The sequence below is a fragment of the Heteronotia binoei genome, chromosome 18, assembly GCF_032191835.1.
Source record: "Heteronotia binoei isolate CCM8104 ecotype False Entrance Well chromosome 18, APGP_CSIRO_Hbin_v1, whole genome shotgun sequence".
Lineage (NCBI taxonomy): Eukaryota > Metazoa > Chordata > Lepidosauria > Squamata > Gekkonidae > Heteronotia > Heteronotia binoei.
This window is the reverse complement of record NC_083240.1, coordinates 5,926,582-5,946,787: the sequence shown is the minus strand read 5'-3', so window position 1 is coordinate 5,946,787 and position 20,206 is coordinate 5,926,582. Positions and strand designations below refer to the sequence as shown.

General features: G+C 49.1%; 1 protein-coding gene across 4 annotated transcripts in view; it reads right to left on the bottom strand.

Moving 5' to 3' along the window:
• CLSTN1 (calsyntenin 1) overlaps positions 1 to 17,323 on the bottom strand; it is a 103,003-nt gene extending 85,680 nt beyond the window's left edge. For all 4 annotated transcript variants that reach the window (XM_060258877.1, XM_060258878.1, XM_060258879.1 and 1 more), the window contains exon 1: positions 17,199 to 17,323. In XM_060258877.1, coding sequence (XP_060114860.1) covers positions 17,199 to 17,271 — 73 coding nt within the window. In that variant the 5' untranslated portion in view covers positions 17,272 to 17,323. The remainder of the gene's footprint in view (positions 1 to 17,198) is intronic.
• Positions 17,324 to 20,206: the final 2,883 nt, after the last annotated feature.

Sequence of the window (20,206 nt, the reverse complement as noted above, 5' to 3'; positions counted from 1 at the left end):
AAAGCTTATATCGTGAATAAAACTTTGTCGGTCTTAAAGGTGTTGCTGGCCTGAAGCAACAGAATAGACCGATAAAGTTAGACCAATAAAGTTTTATTCAAGATATAAGCTTTTGTTTGCATGCACACGAAAACCCACACCTTGAATACACTTTGCTGGTCTTAAAGGTGCCGCGGCACTCTGACTTTATCCTATTTTTGTGCTTTTACTTTTTTTTGAACTGCTGATAAAGACTAGAGAAGGATGCAAGACCGAGGGAGGGGGGAGAAGGTGGAGTGTAAACAAATTAAGTAAATAAATTTTAAAAAAAACCCAGAAATATTAACACAGACAGGCACGCCTGAAAACTTTCAGGATCAGCCTGGACAAATGGCGCTCAGAAACAACCGCCGAGCCTTTGGATTGTGGCTTTTAAATTTATTATTTATTTAATGTGATTTACATCCTGTCCTCCCCCAAAAGTGGGCTCAAGGAAGGTCACAGCATTTGTACATAATAACACAGTACAGAAACGATACAATCCAATAGCTTAAAACACAATGGCGGGCCAGAGCAAACAAACTCCTGCGTGTATGCTGTACGCGGATTCCGAGGACCAGCATATTGGTCGAGTGGACAAACACCCGCCGGTAAGCCTTCAATGAGTGAATAGTGTAATGGCTCAGGTGTGTTTGAAGATGATGGTGATATTGGATTTATACACTCCAAATCTCAGAGCGGCTTACAATCTCCCCCCACCCCAACAGACACCTTGTGAGGTAGGTGGGGCTGAGAGAGCTCTCCCAGAAGCTGCCCTTTCAAGGACAGTTCTGCGAGAGCCATGGCTGACCCAAGGCTATTCCAGCAGCTGCAAGCAAAGGAGTGGGGAATTAAACCCGGTTCTCCCAGATAAGAGTTCTCACATTTAACCACTATACCACACTGGCTCAAAACTGTTTGGGCGGGGGGTGTGGATATAATTGGGATATAAACTACCTCAACCAAGGCCTGGCGGAACAACTGTATTAAGTCCTGCAGGGCCCTGTTCTCACTAGGATGAGTGTTCCACCAGGCCTGGTCAAGGCTAAATGGATATCTTTGGGGTTGGGGATTTCCAGATGTTGTTCAACTGAATGTAAGGCTCTTCGGGGGAAACGGCCCTGCAGGTATGTTGGCCTCAAGTTCAAGGTTATGGTATTAAAGCTTGATACCATAACCTTGAACCTGATCTGGTACTAAACTAGAAGCCAATGCAGCTGGCGAAATACTGCCTGTATTGTTTAAAAAACCTGCCTCCCTGGTCCTTAAAGGGGTGTCTGTCTCTTTCAAAACACAGCTTTGAAAGCAAGCAGATACTAGAAAAGTTGCTTTTGGAGCACCTAAAGGTTAAAGGCGGTCCCCTGTGCAAGCACCAGTCGTTTCCGACTCTGGGGTGATGTTGCAATGATTAAAGGGCTGGAGCACTTTCCCTGTGAAGAAAGGTTGAAACGCTTGGGACTCTTTAGCTTGGAGAAACGTCGACTGCGTGGTGACATGATAGAGGTTTACAAGATAATGCATGGGATGGAGAAAGTAGAGAAAGAGGTACTTTTCTCCCTTTCTCACAATACAAGAACTCGTGGGCATTCGATGAAATTGCTGAGCAGACAGGTTAAAACGGATAAAAGGAAGTACTTCTTCACCCAAAGGGTGATTAACATGTGGAATTCACTGCCACAGGAGGTGGTGGCGGCCACAAGCATAGCCACCTTCAAGAGGGGTTTAGATAAAAATATGGAGCAGAGGTCCATCAGTGGCTATTAGCCACAGTGTGTGTGTATATATAAAATTTTTTGCCACTGTGTGACACAGAGTGTTGGACTTGATGGGCCGTTGGCCTGATCCAACATGGCTTCTCTTATGTTCTTATGTAACCATATTACACGCTTCTGCTTATTGTGGATTGTTTACTAAAAAATAAGCAAGGAAGAGAAGGCTAGGTTCAGCAACTGAAATACATGTAACCTGATTCCGTGACAAAAGCTATTAGTGTGTACACAGGTCTGCATCTCTATAATTTCCTTCTGGTTAAGTTTTGTTGAAAAAGGACCTGTAAGGTGGTTTCCTTCCTGCAGAGCATCAATTTGTAGTTTACTGCTGCACCTGAACATTGTCTGGAGATTCATGTTTAACAAAATTGTTAGTGACCCATGGGGTGATGTCACATCATGACGTTTTCACAGTAGACTTTTTACAGGGTGGCTTGCCATTGCCTTCCCCAGTCATCTGCACTTTACCCCCAGCAAGCTGGGGACTCCTTTTACCGACCTTAGAAGGATGGAAGGTTGAGTCAACCGTGAGCCAGCTACCTGAACCCAGCTTCCACTGGGATCGAACTCAGGTCGTGCGTAGAGCTTGGACTGCAATACTGCAAGCTTTACCACTCTGCACCACGGGGCTCTTTCTCTGCAGCACCTAAGCACACACAAAACCATTTTTTCATGCTCAGAAGTTGCCCAGTGCCACCTCAACTCGCTGCAAATTCTTTGGGCGCTGTCAGAAGCTGTTCCAGCTGCATCAAATCTTCTCTGGCAGAGCATCTGCTTGGCACGCAGAAGGTCCCAGGTTCAATTCCCAGTTAAAAGAGTCAGAAGTAAGTGATGGGAAAGACCTCTGCCTGAGACCTTGGAAAGCCGCTGCCAGTCTGAGCAGACAATATTGACTTTGGGGGACCAAGCATCTGATTCAGTATAAGGCAGCTTCATGTGTTCAACCTGCCACGTCACAGCACGTAGGAACGTGGTCTTGCAGCATGGATGAAAAAAAGTGAGAAAACAAGTTGTAAAAAGGACACAGATTTGCAAATCCTTGCCTTGAGGACTTCAGAAGGAAAAACAACAGTGTTTTTTCCTACAAGGGACAGTATTTTTCCCCTACAGCAAACATCTTAGATATGAAGCTGATTTATCCATCTACAACAGCCAGGAGGGGCTCCCACAAAAGGGATAAGAAATACATTAAGCTGATGTACTAGCTGAAATGGCGCCACGTCTGTTACCAGCATAAGGTCTCGGAGATTAAAGCAAAAATAAATAAATCGCATGCCCCGCAGACAAGTTCTGCAATTAAGGTTTAATGACATCTTTGGAGGGGTGGGCACGGAGACAGAGATCACATCTTCCAGGCTGTTCTCACCACACTGCACTCTTTAAAAAAGGAAGAGGTTTCACACAGCTCCTCAGAAGCGGGTTAAAAAAATCCTGTCAATTAGATTAAAGCCCAAACGACTTCCACAAGGTCAAAGGAATCAAGCATCTGGCTTTATCCATGCCCGCTACACCTTATCAAGCTCCCAGTTGTTAACCACCTACAACTGTTTGGATAAACATATGGAGCAGAGGTCCATCAGTGGCTATTAGCCACAACGTATTACTGGAACTCTCTGTCTGGGGCAGGGATGCTCTGTCTTCTTGGTGCTTGGGAGGGGGGGGCACAGTGGGAGGGCTTCTAGTGTCCTCACCCCACTGATGGACCTCCTGATGGCACTTGGTTTTTTGGTCACTGTATGACACAGAGTGTTGGACTGGATGGGCCACTGGCTTGATCCAACATGGCTTCTCTCACGTTTTTAACCGAAGTCGCTCTCCACAAGAAACTGAACCCAGCTCTACCACCTGACTGCGTTAAAATTCCTTTCCTTTTGGAGAGCCAGTTTGGAGTAGTGGTTAAGTGTGCGGACTCTTATCTGGGAGAACCGGGTTTGATTCCCCACTCCTCCACTTGCACCTGCTGGAATGGCCTTGGGTCAGCCATAGTGGTTAAGTGAGCGGACTCTTATCTGGGAGAACCGGGTTTGATTCCCCACTCCTCCACTTGCACCTGCTGGAATGGCCTTGGGTCAGCCATAGCTCTGGCAGAGGTTGTCCTTGAAAGGGCAGCTGCTGGGAGAGCCCTCTCCAGCCCCACCCACCTCACAGGGTGTCTGTTGTGGGGGGGGGAGGAAGGGAAAGGAGATTGTGAGCCGCTCTGAGACTCTTCGGAGTGGAGGGCGGGATATAAATCCAATATCTTCATCTACCTCACAGGGTGTCTGTTGGGGGGGGAGGAAGGTAAAGGAGATTGTGAGCCCTCTGAGACTCTTCGGAGTGGAGGGCGGGATATAAATCCAATATCATCATCATCATCTTCTTCTTTCTGCCAGCACCTATACTTGCCTCTCTGTCAACTCCACCACGACACCTATCCTTGCTGCTTCAACCAAACCCTGACATTTTATTCCCAATCTTATTCTCTGTTTGAAGATGCTGTTTCAGCGCTGCAAAGGGAATAAAGCCGGGCAGACCGGCTCAGCTGGCTTCAATGCATTCCAATCTTTCTTAACAAAACTGCCTGTTGGTGTTCTGGGGCTAAGGGAAGAAGAACGTGCCGATGGTGCTTAGGAAACCAAGCAAGCCTGCTCTGGCGGGGAGGGCGGGATATAAATCGAACAAATAAATAAAATAAATGAATAAATGAAACATAAAGACTCAGAGATCTCCATGCCAGGTGGTATCTGATGAAGGGAGTTTCTGACGCTCAAAAGCTCAGCTCCCACAAAATCCTCTAAGCCTGTAGGTGTCGAATTCATTTGTTATGAGGGCCGCATCTTCACCTTGTCGGGCCGGGCCATGTATGTCATAAAATGTAATGTCAGGTAGAGGAGATATAAACTTTATAAAGGGCACGGACAAACACACACACTCAGCCTAATCCACCTCACTGGCTTGTTGAGCCTCAGCCAGCGGAAGGAAGAGAGGCTTTGCTCTGTAGCTCAGCTGTACAATTGAGAGAGTCTGGCAAAGTTAGCTCTGCTTCCCCCACTTCCTCTTCAAGGGAGGAGCTTTGCTCTGTAGCTCCTGTGCGATTGAGCAAGCCTGGCAAAGCAAGCTGTGATGCAGAAGGAAGCAAGAGAGGAAGAAAGAAGCAGATGACAGTGAGTTGCTCGCGAGCCTGATAGGAGCCCTCCGGGGGCCTGATTCGGCTCCCAGGCCGCATGTTTGACACCCCTGCTCTAAGGTGCTCCTGGACTCAAATGTAGCTGTTCCACTGGAGACCAACATAGTTATGCCTCTGAAACGAGTACAAATAAGTTTGCTCTTCGACCGCCCGGACCTGAATAGCTCAGGCAAGCCCAATCTCACCAGATCTCAGAAGCTAAGCAGAGCCAGCTCTCGTTAGTACTTGAATGGGAGACCTCCTTGGAATACCAGCAGTAGGGAAGACAGGGGCAGGCTTTATTAAGCCGCCTCTCGGAATATCCTCCAGGCCCCCAGTAGAGGTCAGTCACCAGAGATAGACACGACTTCCAGGTGCAGACACACACACACAAACGTTTTTAAAAATACAGAAAAAAGTTTGCTCTTCCGCCACCGCAGGACAAGAAAACAGGATGGAACATGAGGTCAAGACTGGCTGTAGAAAGACCCCAGAAAACAGCAATACGGACACATCTCTTTCTGCTAAGTGTCTCACCTACACCTTTCAACCTGTATCCTGACAAACTCCATTCAGATAGATTCAGGTGTTGGTCTAAAGCAGGGATGGGCAGCCACAAGGAATAAACATCAGATGTTTGAGAGCTGCAAGGCATGAACGTCAGATGTTGGAGGGAGGGAGGGAGGGAGGGAGGGAGGGAAGGAAGGAAGGAAGGAAGGAAGGAAGGAAGGAAGGAAGGAAGGAAGGAAGGAAGGAAGGAAGGAAGGAAGGAAGGAAGGAAGGAAGGAAGGAAGGAAGATTGGGAGGGAGGAGAGAGGGGAAGGTGGGAAGAAAGCAACTTTAACCTTTAATGCCTTCTCCAAGCCGCTGGCTGCCTTGGCTTGGATAATTGATTTAGAGAGATAAATGCTTTCTCCAAGCTGGCTGACAGGGCAGTGAGGGCTTCAAGAGCCATATAGTATGTGTGAAAGAGACACGTTTTGGCCACCCTTGGTCTAAGGCAACACAATCTAGTTTGAGTCCAGTGGCACCTTTAAGACTAACAAAGTTTCATTCCCAGTATAAGCTTTTGTGTGCTGGTCTTAAAGGTGCCACTGGACTCAAACTTTTGTTACACTCCGCTCAGGTAAGACTTGTGGCATAATCAAGTTCCCCTCCCCCAGACAAATCGGCCCATTTGAATTTTTGCCGCGTCTCCCACTCTTCTAGAGAAATACACGAAGCTGTCAAGGAAACAGAATCCTCGGAAATGGAAAGGTTTCGTGGCGATAAGAAAGTTGCCTGTGGTTAAACAAAACCACTCCCCGGAAACCTCATGAATCACACCAAGTCTACAACAACTTCCTGGGTAATGCTACTGGGCTGGTTTGATGCCCCAAACTGTGACCTTATATCACCCTTAAGCACAGAAACCAGCAATCTGAGTTGCGGCAGCAATAGCTCTTGCTGGATCCCTCGTTTCCCAGCTGAGAAGCTCTTGACATCAGCTGTCCCTTTTGCAGCACGAGCCTTTCTGACTTTTACAGCTCAGCACTGCCCATGGGGGGGGGGGAGTTCTTTCCTTTTTTATGTTCTGATGAGTGAGCCAACCACATGCAACCATTTCTACTCCACAAAATTAGCTTCCTCCCCAAAAGCAGAGATTTCAGAAGAGGAGGCCTGACTCAACGGCAGAGCACCTGCCTGGCGTGCGGAAGAACCTTGGCTCAACCTCTGGCATCAGCAGTTGCAAGATCTCTCTCGCTATTGTATGTTTTTAAACTGCTGGCCTGTGGCTGTAATAAAACAGGCAGCAGGCATGAGGAAAGGCCCCTCTCCAACTGAGCACTTCCAGAGGCGTGCAGTGCCACAGCAGTGGTATGTAGCAGCATGGAACTCAGCTAGGAAAGCTCCTTACAAAAATATGTAAGCCACCCAAGACTTTTAAAAGCCACTCATCTAATTGCAAAGCATCTACGACAAAGCAGAATCTCCTCCGGGAGAGCACGGGGGGGGGGGGGGAGAGTGTGTGTGACGGGGATGACTCCCCAATTGCCCTTCTCCTGGGCGTCCTCCTGTACCAAATGTGGCATTCACCAGACCAGCAGGACTACGGACACTCACTCTGAAGCAGGAGTGTCAAACATGTGGCCCGGGGGACAAATCAGGCCCCTGGAGGGCTCCTATCAGGCCCCTGAGCTACTGGCTGTCCCCTGCTTCCTTCTCCCTCTCTTGCTTCCTTCTGCATCACAGCTTGTTTTGCCAGGATTCCTCAGTCCAGCTACAGAGCAAAGCCTCTTATTTTCCCCATTGGCTGATCAGCACCTGAAGCAACTTATATACAAAATGCTCACAATGCCCAGCCAATTCATATATTCCTCTGGATCTTAGGCTCAAAGCATTGACCATGAGATCTCTGTAATGAATGCCAGCAAATCAAAAGTAGGTCGGCAACTTTCAGATACACTCCTGAACAACAACTGAACAGCATACTCAAGACTGCCACGGCACAAATACTGTCTCCAGATTTTGATGCAATAATTCAGAGCAAGAGATGTCAGTTATCAGAGATAAACAAACAGAATATTCCAAGAGTGCCAATCTTTTAAGCATGTTTTAAGGTTTGTTTGTTTTTAAATCTCTGTCTGTGTCCTTTATAAAGTTTGTATCTCTGTCACCTGGCATTACATTTTATGACACACACGGCCCAGCCCGACAAGATCTCATTTATGTCAGATTTGGCCCTCTTGAGTTCTACACCCTTGAACGATAAGAGCAATAGCAGCTGGCCCTTTAAGAGCCAGCAGGTCGACAATCAGCTGCCTTGTAGCTCCACCCTTGGGGTGGGAAAGGGGAGTGGCCAAGAAGAGACAGCTCCAAGGCTGCTGTTGGTTTCTCACAGGCATGACTACATGCCCCTGATGGCTTCTGGGTAGAGGGAGGTTACTATGCATGTCCCAGGCATGGCTAGGGCAGAGACTAGGAAGGATTCACCAGCTCTGGCTTCCTGCTGAGAAGGGAGCAGAGCTAGGGGCGTTGCTTAATACCCAACCCCCGGGGCGTGGGGCTAAAGGAGACTGTTTCCTGCTAGTTACAGGACTGTGATAGCCCAGGAAAAAAAGGTAAAGGTAGTCCCCTGTGCATGCACCAGTCATTTCTAATTCTGGGGTAACGTCGCATCACAACATTTTCACTGCAGAATTTTTACAGGGTGGTCTGCCATTGCCTTCCCCGGTCATCTACACTTTAGCCCCAGCAAGCTGGGGACTCGTTTTACCGACCTCGGAAGGATGGAAGGCTGAGTCAACCTTGAGCCAGCTACCTGAACCCAGCTTCCACCCAGATCGAACTCAGGTCGTGAGCAGAGCTTGGACTGCAGTACTGCAGCTTTACCACTCTGTGCCACGGGGCTCTCCACGGCCCAGAACCTGATAGCAAACAGGCAAGGAAGCTTCACGGATAAGGGTTCCTTCTTCTTCCACAGTAAGGCCAGCCAGCTGGGCAGGTCACTATCTTGTGGGGTTATCTGCAAAGCAAGCCATATGAAGCATTTGATGGGCTCTGGCAAATGCCTTATGGAGCATGGTCTAGCTTAGGGTTGGCCAAACTGTGGCTCGGGAGACATGCTACCTGTAAGCTGTGGACTCTGGTGAGCAGAAATTCTACTTCGTGAGCTACTGTCATTAAAATTGTGAGCTACTGCATAAATTAGTCTGGTCTGGGGCCACCCTTCCTGAACTAAGACAAAAATGTCCAGCTCACACTAACTCAGACTACAGGGAACACTGCTCAGGAAACACATGTGGCTTGCTCCTCCCTCCCTCCCTCCCTATGATATTCATGTCTCCCTATGACATTCATGTCTTGCAGCTCTCAAGCATCTGACATTTCTTTTATGTGGCTCTTATGTTAAGAGCCCGCTTGCGGGATAGGGTGGGATATACATTGAAAACTTAAATTAAATTAAATTTCATGCATATCATGTGGCGCTTGAAGCCCTCACTGCCCCACTGGCTGGCTTGGAGAATGCATTTTAAGTTAAAGTTGCTTTCTTTCCACCCCTCTATCCCCTTCCTTCCTTCCTACATCTGACATTCATGTCTTGCAGCTCTCAAACATCTGACGTTTCTCCTATGTAGCTCTTATGTTAAGAGCCTGCTTACGGGATAGGGTGGGATATACATTGAAAACTTATTAAATTAAATTTCATGCATATTGTGTGGCACTTGAAGCCCTCACTGCCCCATTGGCCGGCTTGGAGAATGCATTTTAAGTTAAAGTTGCTTTCTTTCCACCCCTCTATCCCCTTCCTTCCAACACTGACATTCATGTCTTGCAGCTCTCAAACACCTGACATTTCTTCTGTGGCTCTTACGTTAAGCAAGTTTGGCCACCCCTGGTCTAGCTGCACCTTTGCAGAACACAGACATCTTAACAAATGCTGAAGACCGTCCTCTTTAAAGTGCAGTTTAAAAAGGGGGGGGGAGGGTTTCCCATGCCAAACAAAAGAATTCTCCTGCCGCCTTCCTGCTGTGCTGAAAACCTGAAGGACTGAAAGGGCAGAAACAAAAGAAGGGAACCTGAGTAGAATTGCTTTTTTATCACCTCGGAGCAGCTAATAGTGAACGGCCTTGTCCATTTAAAAGCTGTGCCAGTCCCACTGGCAGACCAGGCCCAGCAGCAATGCACCAAATTGAGAAGCTATTACAGGGCCCTGAAGAAGAAGCTCTTGGGTAGGCTGTGTGTGTATGGGGGGGAAATAGCCTGCGTAAGTCTTTGCGAGCTTCGTGGAGAGACATATGGCCGTTCTGATGATTTAAACACATCATAAGCCTCCGAGCGGAGCATGCTCAGTCAGCAAACTCCCCAGACCGTTCCCAATCAGAGTGACAAATGTACCCACGGAGCCAAAGCCTCCCTGCAGACAGGAACGGGAATGGAGATTCTTTTGTTTCAAAGACGCCTGTTCGCCAAAGCCCCCCCCCCCATCTGAACTTTTCCACTACTGGGATCTCTTGAGATAGAAGCAAATCCTGTCTGATACGATGACTGCGGTCCTAAGAAGACGGATGCTCAGTGGCGGGAGGACAATTTGTGTTGGCATGGGTGGCACAGGCGAAGATGAGGTTACTCCGGGTCCTGCAGCACCCTGTGTCTCGTTCCCTCTCCCAGTTATTTAGGACAATGGGGAAAGAGATGCTTGAGAGGATCAACAGCCTTTTGTGTACAATTACAAAGATGCTGGTGTTCAGGAATGCCTAAAATGCGGCCATCCATCAGTGCTGTTGGGAAGGGCCTTACAGAGGGCTGCAGGGGTGTCAAACTCATTTGTTATGAGGGCCGGATCTAACATAAACGAGACCTTGTCGGGTCGGGCCACGTCGGGCCGGGCCATGTACCTATTTAGAATTAGGTAGCAGAAATATAAATTTGATAAAGAACACAGACAAACACAAATATATATATTTTAAAAAACTTAAAACATGCTTAAAACATTAGCACTCGTTGGGTCTTAAAGATGTTTTCTTGGTATTTCTCCCATGGGATCCAGGGAACTGGGCAAAGGAAGCTCTGGCTCTTTCCTTCCTTCCCCAGAGAACTGGAGGGGGAGCCCCAGCCAATAGAAGGTAGAGAGAGGCTTGGCTCAATAGCTCTGCTGTGCAATTGAGAAAGCCTGGGAAAACAAGCTATTCCTTCCCCCTTCCCGCTTCCTCCCCAAGGGAGGAGCCTCAGCTAATGAAAAAAAACAGAGGTTTTGCTCTGTAGCTCCTATGCAATTGAGCAAGCCTTACAAAGCAAGCTGTTATGCAGAAGGAAGCAAGATACAGGGAGAAGGAAGGAAGCAGATGTCAGCCAGTTGCTAGGGGGCCTGATAGAAGCCCTCCAAGGGCCTGATTCGACCCCCAAACTGCATGTTGGCCACTCCTGTGTAAGCTCTTCTGACTTTGGGGATGATCAACACATATAAATATATCAGGGGTTTCAAGGCAGGAGACGTTCAGAGGTGGTTTGAAGAAGAAGAAGAATTGCAGATTTATACCCCACCCTTCTCTCTGAATCAGAGACTCAGAGCGGCTTACAATCTCCTATATCTTCTCCCCCCACAACAGACACCCTGTGAGGTGGGTGGGGCTGAGAGGGCTCTCACAGCAGCTCCCCTTTCAAGGACAACCTCTGCCAGAGCTATGGCTGACCCAAGGCCATTCCAACAGGTGCAAGTGGAGGAGGGGGGAATCAAACCCGGTTCTCCCGGATAAGAGTCCGCTCACTTAACCACTATGGCTGACCCAAGGCCATTCCAGCAGCTGCAAGTGGAGGAGTGGGGAGTCAAACCTGGTTCTCCCAGATAAGAGTCCGCACACTTAACCGTTACACCGAACTGGCTCTCCATACACCAAACTTGCCATTGCCTGCCTCTGCAGAAGGACACTGCACTTCCTTGGTGGTCTCCCATCCCACCCAAGTCCTAACCAAGGCTGACCCTGTTTTGCTTTCGAGATCTGATGAGATCGGGCTAGACTGGGCCATCCAGGGCGAGGCGTTCCACATTCGTATATCCCCGCCATGGGGGAGAGAGAAAATATTTACTTATCTACAACATTTATTAGTTGCCTTTCCTCTTTATGGCGCTCAAGGCAGCTTACGGTATTAATTAAATACAGGACAGCCATACATGAAAATACATAAAACCAACATTTAAAACCACAGTTTACATTCTAGCTTCAAGCCATAAAAATAATCCCCGTTTTCTTCCAAAACACTCGGAACGGTAATCAACGCTCCCCCTCCCAGGGCCCAAACAAGAAACTGAGGTTAAACCGGTTCAGCATCTCAAGGCCGTTAGTTAGCAGGCTAACAACCGAGTCTGTCAAAGTCACCGGATCTGTACATGCTACTCATTTGTACTGAAATGACAACCTGAACATATGAAAGCCCCCGATGCTGAGACAGGGAGATCGTCTCCTCTGACAGGCAATCTGGGTCCCTGACAGAGAACGGTCTTTCTGAACACTAACCATCTGCAATTCTGTAACTGGAGATGCCGGGGACATCTTTACTGTGGTTTTGAGAGTTTTTAACATCATGTTTCTCTTTTTACTACAGCGCTCTGTGTCCCTTTTGCGTGTCCTAACTTTATCGGCCTTTGACCTTAGGATAAATGCTATGCTCTTTATCGGCCTTTGACCTTAGGATAAATGCTATGCTCTTTATGGGATACGAGTAAGACTATGAAAATAGGGGAGAGAAAACACCGACCCAGCCCCAGTCCCCACTCCAGGTTTCTCTATATCAGGGGTTGCCAAACTGTGGCTCGGGAGCCACATGTGGCTCTTTCACACATACTGTGTGGCTCTCCAAGCCCCCACCACCGTTGGCCAGCTTGGAAAAGGCATTTGTCTCTTTAAATCACTCCTCCAAACCAAGCCAGCTAGCTGCTTGGAGAATGCATTTAAAGTTAAAGTCTTTCCACCTCCACACCTCCCTCCCCCTTACCTATTTTCCTTCCTTCCTACCTACCTACCTCTGACACTTATGTCTTGTGGCTCTCAAACATCTGATGTTTATTCTACGTGGCCCATATGTTAAGCAAGTTTGGCCACCCCCCTGCTCTATATAGTCGAGGCAGGCAACTGCCATTTCCCTGGTCTCTAGCGGGAAGGTTATTTTACTAACCTGGCATGCTCAGTAATCAGGGGTTATAAGAACCCAGGATTCAGTGCTCGTGGCATGCAAGACCTTCCCAGCGCACGGCTGAGGCAACAAAGGTAATTGCTGACATTCCACGACCTTCCTTGCCCTCCCGCCACCGTCACATGCAAAACCCCAGCACTTTTCTAGAAAATTGTCTTCACTACATCTGTAACCTTTAAGAGAGGGCACAGCTCTATTGCAGCTTCAAAAAAAGAAAAAAGATAAGACATCCAGTGAGGCATGCACAGGAGAAAGGAACCCTGAAGTAAGTTTTGGTTATGAAAAACCGATAACAGAGGAGGCTGCTCCACGCACAAGAGACACAGACAGAGAGAGCCAGAGGCTGAAGCACTTCGAAATCCGTTGAAACATTTCCGTTTACGAACACAAAGCCTTCCCCGTTAGCAAAAGCACACCTCAAGAGCCTGCTTTCACCTGCGCTCTTTGAAACAACTCGGTCTAAAATCAATAAAGTTATTTTAAGCAGCGCACCAAGCAAAGGAAACTAAAACCTTCTTGCAAGGTTAGAGCTTTTGACTCTCAAAAAACAGCGGAGGGGACATCTGCAACCCTGAATTCAACCTGCAATTTTCCCCACCTGCAAGGCCACGCTGCATTCAGAAGTTTCAGTACTTCAAAGGTTACATGTCTGAAAGGTGCAAGGATCACCCACAAAGCGTTCTCAGGATCTGAGTTCCTGCACCTATTCACAGCCAACGACCAAAAATACCACCACTGTTTGAAAGGGGGGGGGGGGGACTGCTCTCCACACATATACAAAATCTTTCAAGCGCCTGAACAGGACAGGCAACATCCACAATATACAGCAAGAGGAGCTCCGCTGCTAATCTTGCTCCCTCTGTAAAGTTCCTTGCAACAAATTCCAGCCTCTCCCCTCTTGGCCCCCAAAGGGACAACAAGAAAAGGTAACCTCTTTTGGAGACAATGCGGTTGGGGAGGGGGGGGGGAAGCAAGAAAACCATTTCTGTATAACAGAACAAAGAAAACATGAGCGCAGATACATCTATGCACGCCCATGCAATTCATGCACGGCTGCTGCGGACTCCCCCATCACCCAAAAAAGCATTCCAGCACACGGCATTCCATTCCTCCCAAATAACACAGAGCCAGCCAAAGCCGCCGGCGGCAGAAAGGGACTCCGCTTTCCACGCCTGGAAAACGACCAACGGGCTTGCAGGCCTCAATCCGGCTTCCTCGAGAACAGCTCAAAGCTTTTGCCAGAGGGAAAAAAAAAAGCATCATCCACCCCCAAACCCACTCCGGATTAGACTGCTCCATCCCACAGCCCAGGAATTTAGCATCACTGATGCAAATGTGGGGGGAGGGATTATACAGAGGCAAGACATCCCAGGCAGTGCGGAGGGTGCCCTTGCATGTAAACAACCTGGCCTACACAGCACCCCTTAGTGCGGACACACATACATATACACAACATCTGGAGATCGTTCATTTAGAGAGACAGCGCGCTATAGTGGTTAGAGCGTCAGAAGAGGATTTGGGAAACCAAAGTTTGAGCCCCCACTCCACCCCCGCTCTCCCACAGAAGCCTGGGCCAATTGCTTTATCTCCGCCTGGCCCACCTCACAGGGTTGTTGTAAGGAGAAAATGGAGGAGAGGAAAACAATCTGAGCCTCTTTGGGTCTTCACTGGAGAGAAAGGCAAAGTATAAATGAAGTACATAAACAGATAAATTATGATATTTGTTGGTGGGAGGGGGGGAATCACACAAATTTCCTCCACACCTGAAGAGGAGGACAAGGAATCTACAAGACTGTCCCCTCCCCATTTATGCACTGACCGGCAGAAGGGAAATCCCCAAGAATTTCTCCTCTGACTGAAGCAGGGAATGCCCCGAATTAAACCCCATCAGGAAATTTCAACAGGGATGGAACAGGGAGAGCCCCAAGGGACAACGCATGTGGGGAAGCAGAAGGCGAATCCTTCGGCAAGAAAAGGATTCAAAGCAGAGGTGGTTTTGCAGGAGTGTTGGTGATGAAACTTAAGCCTCTTTCATGGCCCGCCTGGAAGAGGAAAAGGGGGGGGGGGGTTTAAACACGCCCACAAAAGGAAAGGGAGAGCAAGGGGGCAGGTGCTGCAAAAACATACAGCTCAGGGGCGTGTTTCCCCATCAGAGAGGAGGGAGGTCTTCCCAAGCATTTGCCAACCTCTTAGAAAAGATGTCCTTGGAGGAAGGGCTTAGCAAGCCGATGGGGAAGGGGAAAAATCCTTGGAAAGAGCACAGGGCCAGTAGGGAAACCTGCTGGTCAAAAGACGGCTTAATCTCTTGGGGAACTGGGTTACCTGAACAAAGCAGGAGTTAAGTTGCACCTTTAAGACCAACCAATTTTTATTTAAATGTGACACTTGACTCCTGCTTTGTTCCACTGCTTCAGACCAACACAGCTGCCCGCTTGGATCTGGGTTACCTGAGAGGAGAATGAGCCATAAATGCTGGGAGGGGGAGAGGGAAAATACCCTCCCCACCCCCCCATGGAGCGAGCTTTAGTATGTGGGGGTAGACTAGTAGGGGCTGCTGGGGCCAAAGATGACATGGCCTCCCTTTTTTTCTAATTCATTTTATCTGATGTTTTAACTTGTAAATCCCATTGTTGTTCTTCACTGTAAGAGTTATATGTTGTTACCCAACCCGAGCCCATTTTTGGTGAGGGCGGGTCATCGAAAACAATACATCAATAAATATTACAAGGAAGAAAACAGGGACACTTTTAAAACAGTATGAATAGACAGATTCTGCTTCAAGGGCAAGGGGTTTTGGGGGGGAGGAGGGGGGGAAAACCATCCAGTTGAGATGGATGTTTACTGGAGAGGGGAGCCACTGAAAGAGCGATGCAGGTTCTCAAAGGGAGAAGTTATGGGGACCAACTGGGTTGCGGGGGGGGGGTGAGGGGGGGGAGAGACCCCTGCTTCCTCAGGTAGACACTAAATAAATGAGGGAAGAATCTACAAAGGTACCCTTTTCTTGGGAGAGAGATGGCTCAGTAGACAAGTAGGTAAACTTGTCTAAAGAGTATCCCAGGGTAAAGTTAAGTATCAGGATGTGAAAGGGGGGGGGGGTTGCACTGAGAGTGGGATGAGAAGGTTGCAACTGGGGGGGGGGGGGGAGACCATGGGTCAGAAGATACCCAGCCCTATGAGGCATCAGATTTACATATAAAAGAGGGGTGAGGGGGTGATTCTCTGGAGTGAAGCTTGAAAGAAAGAAAAGGAGAAGCAAGGTAATTAAACCTCACAGGGCAAGAGACAAGGGTAATTTTTCCTGCTTCCCTAAGGGGATGCGTTGATAGTATTTAACAATACCTTGCATTACATTAACATTTTGTAACACTTTTTAATATTTTAGAAGAATAGGGTATGGTTAATGATGATACCCAGGGAGACTGTGATTTCAGATCCATTTCTAAGTTATATCAAACCCTTGATTTAAAAACGTTTGTCACGTCTTCAACATGTACTAACAACACATTTTTACAAGGATAAAGGATGGTACCCTTGCGGGACTGGGTACATTTGCAACGCTCATAACTTCGATCCTGTGAGCCGCTATTAAGGCTACTGTATCTATCCTAGTGATTAAGCTATCAGCATTATTTATTAACAAGGATGCTATAATGGAAAGTGTCATTAACAAGGGTGTTTAATTCAATACTGGGGTAATATTGCAGTGCCACATCAGCATTATTAACAAGGCTATTACATATTATTAACAGGAATATTAGATAGTATAACGTCACTGCAATCGTTACAATATCCTTGCCTGTTTAACAATATGGTGTTATTGTTCATGCCCTCCTTAACAGTGTGCACCAAGTGGATACGACTATTATATCCTCCTAAGCAACCTTATTAAACTTGTCTGTAGACAAACATTAACGCCGAACGAACAGGCTGGGTGGATGTTAAACAGCTTCATCGCAACGCTGCGTCCTCCTAGCACAAATGCGCCGCGTTAGCCCTAAAATCAATGCACTGCGTTATTTGTCAGAGGTCTTTGCAAGCAGCCTTATACAGGTCTAATAAAAAATGCAGACTTCGGTGGCTTGCTAGGGTCTCCCATCCCTCTATCCTGTCTGGGTTGATCACGCCGCGCGCCCAGACAGCAACACGCATCGCCTGCAACCCCGAGCATCCTGCATCAGCAACATCACACCACCAGCCCCGAGCCAGTAAACAGATGTGCCTCTGCACGGGCGCCAGGTCGCCTCGCTGGCCCCGCTCCGAAGCCAGTCTCTATCGACACGCTGGGGCGGGCGGACGGACTGCTGCAGCGCTCTGGAAAAGCATCCATTCCCCCCACCCCACCCCTCCTCTCCCCGTTCACAACAACGCCACGCTGCAATCCGTGGGCTCCCAACAGCCCCCAAACACGAATGCATCCAAGCCGCGGCGCGTTCCCCCTCCCTCAAGCGAAATGCATGCACGCGAGGGATTGCACGCCTTGAAGCGCCTGTGCCCAGCGCTTGCCATTGCACCTTGCGAGAGCGGGGCTTGGGATCCTCCTGGGCCCCTCACCCCTTCCACCCCCGCGCCCCTCCTGCCCAGTTCGGCCCGCTCACCTCGTGCAGCGCGGATCCCTGCGCACAGGAGCGCAGCCAGGAGGCAGGCGGGGGCCAGCGGCGAGCGCAGCATCTCTGGCCCGGGCAGGGGGGGCCGCTGCCGCCGCCGCCGCTCCTTCTTCTGCCCCTCCCACCAGCGCCCCCCCCGGACCCACCCCCCTCAGGAAAGGGGGGGCGCTTCTCCTTCTTCTTCCTCGCCGCCGGGAGCTGAGGGGGAGAGAGGGCAGGGGCGGCCAAGCGCTGCGGTCCCCTCACTCGCCTCAGCCCAGCGCGGCGGGCAGCAGCGAGCTAAGATGGCGGCGCTCTTGCTCGGCGCGCCTCTCTCGCTCTCCGCCCCCCCCCCCCCTCCGCGCCGGTTGCCAGGCGAGGAGCGGGAGGGACCAAGCGGCCCGGCGGAGAGGGGTGGCCGGGGAGAGGGAGAGACCATGTCAGGGGCGGGGGGGGAGGAGGAGGAGGAGGCTGGGAGAGGGAGAGACCATCCGGGAGGGAGAAGTGGGGCGGGACCATTGCGTCGGGGCGGGGGAGACGGAGGGAAGCGTGGGCAGAGTTGGAGGCCACCTCCCGACCCCCGCCCCGGCAGCTTTTAAGGCCAAGCGGAGGTTGGGTTCTGGTTGGAAGGGGAAGATCGGGGAGGGACGGTGGCTCAGTGGTAGAGCATCTGCTTGGGAAGCAGAAGGTCCCAGGTTCAATCCCTGGCATCTCCAGAAAAGGGTCCAGGCAAATAGGTGTGAAAAGCCTCAGCTTGAGACCCTGGAGAGCTGCTGCCAGTCTGAGAAGACAATACTGACATTGATGGACCAAAGGTCTGATTCAGTATAAAGCAGCTTCATATGTTCATTGCTTCGGTTCTGGGAAAGTGCAGGCAGGGCTGGCCCTGGCGCTAGGCAAACTAGGCTACTGCCTAGGGCGCCAGCCTTATGGGGGTACTGAATTGGGTGCCCCCTCATGTGACTCAGTGATGTTAAGAACAGAAGAGAAGCCATGTTGGATCAGGCCAATGGCCCATCCAGTCCAACACTCTGTGTCACACAGGGGTCAATATATATACACACACACACACACTGTGGCTAATAGCCACTGATGGACCTCTGCTCCATATTTTTATCCAATCCCCTCTTGAAGCTGGCTATGCTTGTAGCCACCACCACCTCCTGCGGCAGTGAATTCCACATGTTAATCACCCTTCGGGTGAAGAAGTTATCAGTGCAGAGGGGGGCACCAGAAGTTAGCCTTGTCTAGGGTGGCAGACAGTCTAGGGCTGGCCCCGAGTGCAGGGCACAAAAAAACTTATCCCCCGAATCAGGGCTTTCTTATGTCCTTTTGTGATTTACCTAGATTTGCAGAAACGCCAACTGGCAGGAATTTTTTATTAACTTTTATGGCTATCCAGACCAAATGGCCAAGCCACACCGTTTTACCATGTGATCGCAGTCAGTTTGCCCTCTTAATCAACAAACTGCATGTGTTTCAGCCCACTGTACCTGATCCCCTGGTCTGATGAAGTGTGAGCACACGAAAGCTTACGTTCTGAATAAAACTTGGTTGGTCTTAAAGGTGCCGCTTGACTCCTGCTTTGTTCAACTGCTTCAGACCAACACGGCTGCCAACTTGGATCTATTTGTGTGTGTGTGCAGGAATGCACAAGCACTTCCAGCTGGCTTGGTGTCTGGGGGTGTGGTCTACTATGCAAATGAGTTCCTGCTGGGGGGTTTCTACAAAAAAAAAAAAGCCCAGCCCAGTCTTCAAGGCGCTGCTGGACTCAGAGCTTTGTTCTGCTGCTTCGGACCAACAGCCCTCACTAAATCTATGAACAGGTGAGGCCACCTTGTGCTGAAACAACCCCTGCGATCCCACACGCTAAATAATGCACTTTGAATCCACTTTCCAACTGGATTTTGCCAGTTCACACAGTTAAATCCAGTTGGAAAGCATACGGAAAATGCATTATTATTTTAGTGTGTGTGTGATCACAGCCAAAGTTAGACAAGCTACTCAAACCCTCTCCAGGGTCTTAGGCAGAGGCCTCTCACATCATCCACTGCCAGATTTATTTATTTATTTTTACTGGAGAGGCCGGGAATTGAACCTGGAACCTTCTGCATGCCAAGCAGATGCTCTACCACTGAGCGATGGGCCATCCCCAAACACAAACAAAGCAGCCTGATATGGAATCAGACCCTTGGTCAGTCGCAAGGCTTTTTTTTGTAGCGGAAATTCCTTTGCATATTAGGCCACACACCCCTGATGTAGCCAGTCCTCCAAGAGCTTACAGGGTTCTCCTTACAGGGCCTACTGTAAGCTCTAGGAAGATTGGCTACATGAGGGGTGTGTGGGGTCAGTATTGCCTATTGAGACAAGCAGCAGCTTTCCAGGCTCTCAGGCTGAGGTCTTTCACATCACCTGCTGCCTGATCCTTTCACTGGGGATGCCGGAATTTGAACCTGGGACCTTTCACGCGCCAAAAAAAAAATGTTCTGCCACTGAGGCACAGTGTTAGGTCAGACCCTTTCTCTTTCTGTTCAGGTCAATTAGGTGCTTTACACCTAATTGACAGGATGCTGTTAATTTTTTTGTGGGGAGGGGGTCCTTTCATTTCTTTCCCACTTCACCCCCCCTCCCACCATAGGTTAACATCATTAACATCATTCTTCTCTCCTTTATTTTAGCCTCTTTATGATAGAGGTTTACAAGATAATGCATGGGATGGAGAAAGTAGAGAAAGAAGTACTTTTCTCCCTTCCTCACAATACAAGAACTCGTGGGCATTCGATGAAATTGCTGAGCAGACAGGTTAAAACGGATAAAAGGAAGTCCTTCTTCACCCAAAGGGTGATTAACATGTGGAATTCACTGCCACAGGAGGTGGTGGCGGCCACAAGCATAGCCAGCTTCAAGAGGGGTTTAGATAAAAATATGGAGCACAGGTCCATCAGTGGCTATTAGCCACAGTGGTGAGTGTATATGTATATATAATTTTTTTTGGGCCACTGCGTGACACAGAGTGTTGG